This window comes from Monoraphidium neglectum (assembly GCF_000611645.1).
Source record: "Monoraphidium neglectum strain SAG 48.87 unplaced genomic scaffold scaffold03074, whole genome shotgun sequence".
NCBI lineage: Eukaryota > Viridiplantae > Chlorophyta > Chlorophyceae > Sphaeropleales > Selenastraceae > Monoraphidium > Monoraphidium neglectum.
The window spans coordinates 1-5,549 of record NW_014010554.1 but is presented as its reverse complement, the minus strand read 5'-3'; the positions used below and the strand labels follow the sequence as shown (position 1 = coordinate 5,549).

At 66.2% G+C, this 5,549-nt stretch overlaps 1 protein-coding gene across 1 annotated transcript; it reads left to right on the top strand.

Moving 5' to 3' along the window:
- Positions 1-984: 984 nt before the first annotated feature.
- On the top strand, positions 985-3,744 carry MNEG_12117 (hypothetical protein; the record flags this gene model as incomplete). Its single annotated transcript, XM_014039410.1, has 2 exons — positions 985-3,258; positions 3,475-3,744. 2 exons carry the CDS (start codon positions 985-987, stop codon positions 3,742-3,744), a joined length of 2,544 nt encoding a protein of 847 aa, XP_013894864.1.
- Between the last annotated feature and the right edge of the window lie 1,805 nt (positions 3,745-5,549).

Genomic DNA, 5,549 nt, shown 5'->3' with positions numbered 1-5,549 from the left:
GAGGGGCCAGGGGGTTGCGTGTGTGGATTTGCAGCTGGCGGGCGCGGCGTCGGGGGCGGGGGCCGGGGACCGCAGCGGATGCAGATCGGTGGCGTGGCGGCGTTGACGCGCTTGGAGGACGTGCACAGTTTTTGGATTGGACGTGGCTGTGTTCAGCAGTTGGTTCGCATCAGGGCATATGTGGCATAGCCCACCGACCCTGGTGGCTGGGTTGTAAAAAACCATGCTAGGATCTGTTGCGGACGGCAGCCATGCCATGAGCAGCGACAGAGCAGCTGATTTGCGAGGCCGGGTGAGCCTCGAGCCGCGAGAGCGCGCCTGCTGGCGACGCCACACCCGCAACACAACATGTGGCGATGCACCCCTCGCAGCCGCCTGTCACCCCGCAGGCAGCGGCGATCTAGCTGGTGCAAGCGGAGGATGGAGTGCAGGCAGCAGGCCCACACTGTGGTGAGTGGGGCTTGCAGAGGGTTAGGAGGTCTGGTGTTGATGTACATATAAAGGGCAGACAAATCTGCCCTTCTGGGTGCGCTGGCGCGGCCCGGGTTTGCGGGTGCCGCCTCCCCTTCCCTGTTGCTGGTTTGCAGCTGAAGCTGGGCCAGATTGGTCAAACGTGCAAGTTTGCAGAGCGCGCACTGGTGGCCTGCACGCTTATCAGATGTTTCAAATAGGTTCTTTTATTGTTTATCTGGTTCAACTTTGAGGCGTGCCTTTTTGGTGGTCGCGCTCTGTCGAGCTCGCAGCGAGCCGCTCTCGCCATACACCACTCGATCGGAGCAGGGCGCTCTGCAGATGTGTTGAGATCATCAAATTTTGTCTCTTTGAGTAGCGGGTTGTGGTGCAGTGGAGAGCTCGTTCGTTGCAGTGCGCGCGCCAAATGCCGCCACGCGTGCGCAAGCCGTACTGCGGGCGTTGTAGATCTACCAGCTTGCTACGGCCGGCGCCGCAGCGGCCGGCGACCTCGGGCAGCGCACAGCCTGTGGAATGGGAGAGCGCGGCGCGGTCACGCCGGCAGACGGCTGGCACGCGGAGCGCGCGGACGGCTGGCAAGCAGCCGCGCCGTTCGCCATGCAGCTCGGCGGCGGGCCCCTGAGCAACTTCTTTGCGCCGCCCGCGCCGCGCCCTGACGGCTCCGCGCTAGGCCTGGGTGCCGGCGGCGCGCGCGGCGCAGCAGGGCCCACAGGGGCGCCGGCCGGCCAGCACGGCGCTGCAAGCGCCTGGACGTTCCAGGCAACTTTCGGCCTCAACGCAGTCGGCGTTCGTGGCGGCGCCGGCGCCGGCGGCGACGCCGGCATCGGCGACGGCGGTACGTTGGAGCGGCGCCCGGGGAAGCGGGGTGCTGGTGACTACGGCGCAGACGCGGCGGGGGCGGGCGGTGGTTACGGCGCCAGAGATGCCGCAGCGCCCCCATCCCTGCCGCCGGGCTTTGGGCGCGGCTCGGGCTGGGGCTCGCAGCTGGGCGCTGCTGCAGTGGAGCACTATGGCGCCGACGGCGGCGCCGACGGCCGAGGCCGCGGCGGCAGTCCCAGTCGTGAGTACGGCCGCCGGCTCCGCGGCGGTGACGAGCGAGGTCTTGAGGACAAGGGCAGGGGCGCAAGCAGCAGCCCCGACGGCGCCGAGCGCGGCCGGGGTGCCGCCCTCGGCCATGGCGCTGACGCGCGTGGGCGCGTAAACAGCCGCAGCCGCAGCAGGGAGCGGGGCCCTCGCCGCAGCAACCCTGCGACGCAGAGGCGCGAGCGCGCCATCAGCGGCGGCAGCGGCGACGAGGCGGCCGAGCGCGGCAGGGACGATGGCCGCGCAGCGCTTGGCGAGCGGCGGCCACGCAGCGCAGGCGGGGCGGGCGGGGCGGGCGGCGTTTACGGCGCCAAATATGCCGCGGCGCTCCCGTTCCTGCCGCCGGGCTTCGGGCGCAGCCGGAACTCGCAGCTGCCGGGCGCTGCTGCCGCGCCCAGCAGCGAAGACGACGATGATGATTTCGACCGCGGCGGCGGCAGCCCCGGCCGTGAGCACGGCCGCCGGCGCCGCGGCGGCGACGACGAGAGCCGTGAAGCATTTGGGGGCAGGCGCGCAAGCGGTAGCCCCGACAGCGCCGAGCTTGGCCGGGTTGCCGCCCACGGCCCAGGCGCAGGCGCGTCGGGGCGCATCAAGAGCCGCAGCCGTGGCAGGGACCATCGCCGCCGCAGCCCCGAGGTGCAGAGGCGCGAGCGCGCCGATGGCGACAGCGATGGCAACGCGGCGGCCGAGCAAGGTAGGGGCGACAGCCGCGGGCCGCTGGACGCGCGGCGGCCGCGCAGTGCGGGCGGGGCGCTCGGGGCGGGCGGCGTTTATGTCGCCAGATATGCAGCGGCGCCCCCGTCCCTGCCGCCGGGCTTTGGGCGCGGCTCGGGCTGGGGCTCGCAGCTGGGCGCTGCTGCAGTGGAGCACTGTGGCGCCGACGGCGGCGCCGATGGCCGCGGCCGCGGCGGCAGTCCCAGCCGTGAGTACAGCCGCCAGCGCCGCGGCGGCGGCGACGCGCGCGATCGCACAGCCGAGGGCAGGGTCGCAGGCGGCAGGCCCGACAGAGGCGAGCACGGGCGCCGTGGCCGCAGCCCCGAGGCACGGCGGCGCGCCGACGGCGACGGCGACGAGGCATCCGAGCGTGGCAGGGTTGCCGGCCGCCGGCTGCTGGATGCGCGGCGGCTGCGCAGCGCGGGCGGCGGGGGCGGGGCGGGCAGTGGCGGCGACGAGTCCAGCGCAGACAGCGAGCGTGAGGGCGAGCAGCGCGCTCGCAAACAGCGCCCAGGGGAGGGCGCGATGCCGCAGCAGCAGCCGAAGGGAGAGCAGGCCGACCGCGGCAAAGCCGACGAGGAACCCCCGCAGCGGCAGCAGGAGCTGCTGCAGGCACCCCCACAGCAGCAGCAGCAGCAGCAGCAGCAGCCGGGCCTTGCTCAGGCTTGGATGCAAGCCGACGGTCCTGTCAGGGCACTGGAGGCCGCGCTCAGGAGCAGCCAGGAGGGCCTTGGTCCCCTGCTGCCCGGAGATGCAGGGCAACTGCAGGAACAGCTGTCAAAAAGGGCCGAGACGGTGAAACTGACGAGCTTCGACAACGCCAAGCTGCGGCTTCAGAATGAAACAGTCAGGGTGAAGTGGGGGCCAAAAGGGCAAACCCACAGTGTCTGCCCGGTGGCAGTCGCCGGCGGCTCCCGGGTGGACGTGCTGCTGTGCAAGCGGGACAAGACTTTCGAGGTCCACAAGTTTCGGCTGCGGGTCCTTTTCCACGTGAGGCACGACGGACATGCGCTGGCCGTGCGCGTGCACGTGCGTGCATGTGCGCGTGTGTGTGTGCGTTTGCGTGTGTGCGTGTGTGTGCGCGCGCGCGTGTGTGTACGTGTGTGTGTGTGTGGAAACGGCTGTTCTAGTGCTAGTGCTAGTTGACTTGCCTAGCAAAACGTCAGTGTCCAATGTCATTTCCCGCACTTCCCTTTTTAACTCCAGGGCCGACTGCTGGACATGCAGACCACGTGCACCCGCAAGTGCGAAGCCAAGAGCCTGGCGTGCCTCATGCTGCTGCAGGAACTGTTCAGCCCGCCCGACATCGCCCGGTCGGCCCTTCGCAACTTCGTGCCGCCTGTGAACATGGGGCGAGATGAATTGAGCAGGATGGCCAGCGTATTTGCGAGGGCTGTGGGCGGCACGCGGGTGGGCCTGCCGCCGCCGCCGCCGCCGCAGCTGCTGCAGCAGCAGGAGCAGGAGCAGGAGCAGTAGCAGGAGCAGCACGATGGTGAGGAGCCGAAGGATGTTGACGAGATGGAGGCGGAGTGAGTGATGAGGGGCAGTGGAGGGTGCGGTCAGCAAGGTTTGGTACGAGGTGGTGCGGCATGGAGTGGTGCGTTGCTTGCGACAGTCGAGCAACATTTGACTTCTTCGCAGCGGTGGGGGCCGGTGGAGAGTTCTGCGTGCGGCAAAGCGTGGCCGGCAAAGCGTGGCGCGGCGGGCAGGGAGCAGGGTTCGGGGAAGCGGGAGGTGCGCGATGCGTGTGTGGGTGCCGTACGGGCCAACAATGGGGCTGCAGTAGGCCCAGGGGCGGGGGTGAATGTCGTTGTAATGTCCTGCGCGAATGACCGGTCGAAGTGGCGCTGGGCAGCTGTGGTGCGAGGCCGGCCATAAACGGGACATGTTCGGTCGCAGTTGGGATTTGGTGTGCCTGCGCTTAGGCGGTTTGCGTAGTGTTACTGCTGAACTCGCATGCCTTGCTGGATGAGAGCGGCTGGTGCATAGGTATTCAGGGCGGTTGATCCACAATTGTGCATAGTGAGCGCTCACCGTCCATCATCAGGCCTGCTATCACGTACCTTTCATCTGTACAATGCTCACCGCAGTCGACAAATAAGACAGACTTGCCAACAGCAGCAGGTGTGGCCGCAATCAACGGCATATTGCGGAGTGGAGTTGAATTTACTGGCCGTGCTCAAGTGGTGGCGTGCAGGACTGCGGATATTCAACCCTTCCACTTGCGAGTTGAGCATGCAGAGGCCAAGGTTGCAAAGACGTATGCAAAGGCAGGAAACAGGGTCAAACAGGGCACTCTAGAGGGATGAGCGCTTGTGGTCAGCTCACAGCACGTGCCCCGGATCCAGCACACGCGGCATGACCGCAGTCGGTCCAATCATCGCACGGTCAACAAGTCAATGCCAAGTGCGCAAATTGCATCTGCTCAACGGTCGGCCCCGGTATACATATAATTGTGACAATATATTATGATATACGACACCATGTAAGCAACTCTTGCGTTCTCTGGCTTCTTTCATGATTCTTCAATCTGGAAACTGCCACCACTTTCGACTTTCAGCGTCTCTCTCATCAAACCACTATTTGAATATTTTGAAGGTTTTGCGCGGCAAACCAAACAGTGAGATTCGCGCTTCTGTGCTTAGAGCCACTAGCGCATTGTTACAGCGACGTGCTGCTCCTTGCGCTGTGCTCTTGAAGCATCAAAACACTCGATAGAATGATGGACTGCACTGGTAGTGGCAGGCGGCAAGGGATCGGGGTGAGCTCTGCTTGCTGCGTGCCAAGCGGGACGTGCGCTGTCGCCGGTGCGGCTGCTCGCGCTGCAGCATACATGTAACAGGGGGATAAATGTTTGTTGCAGCGATCAGCGACCATGCACGCACCTTCAGCATGTCCCCCCATTTGACTCATGCCCTGCTGGTGGCTACGGCAGTGCGCCAGACGAGGCAGCTGTCGCGTCGGCGCCGCCCCGGCGCGTCATCTCAGGGTCTCGTCGACACAAGCGGGCTGGGCGCAGGTCAACTGCCAACGAGGGGCTTGCGTCAGGTGAGGGGCTCGCTGGGTGTTGAGAATGGAGAGAAGGCGCGGGGGCTGGAGCTCAGCGGTGTGTATGTACACGTGCGCGCGCGCCGCGCGCGTGCGTGTGTGTGTGTGTGAGATTGTGTGTGTGTGTGTGTGTGTGTTTGTGCATGCCTCAGCGTATGTTTGTGTGTGTGCGTGTGTGTTTGTGTGTGTGTGTGTGTGTGTGTGTGTGTGTGTGCTCGAGTGCGTGCCCCTTT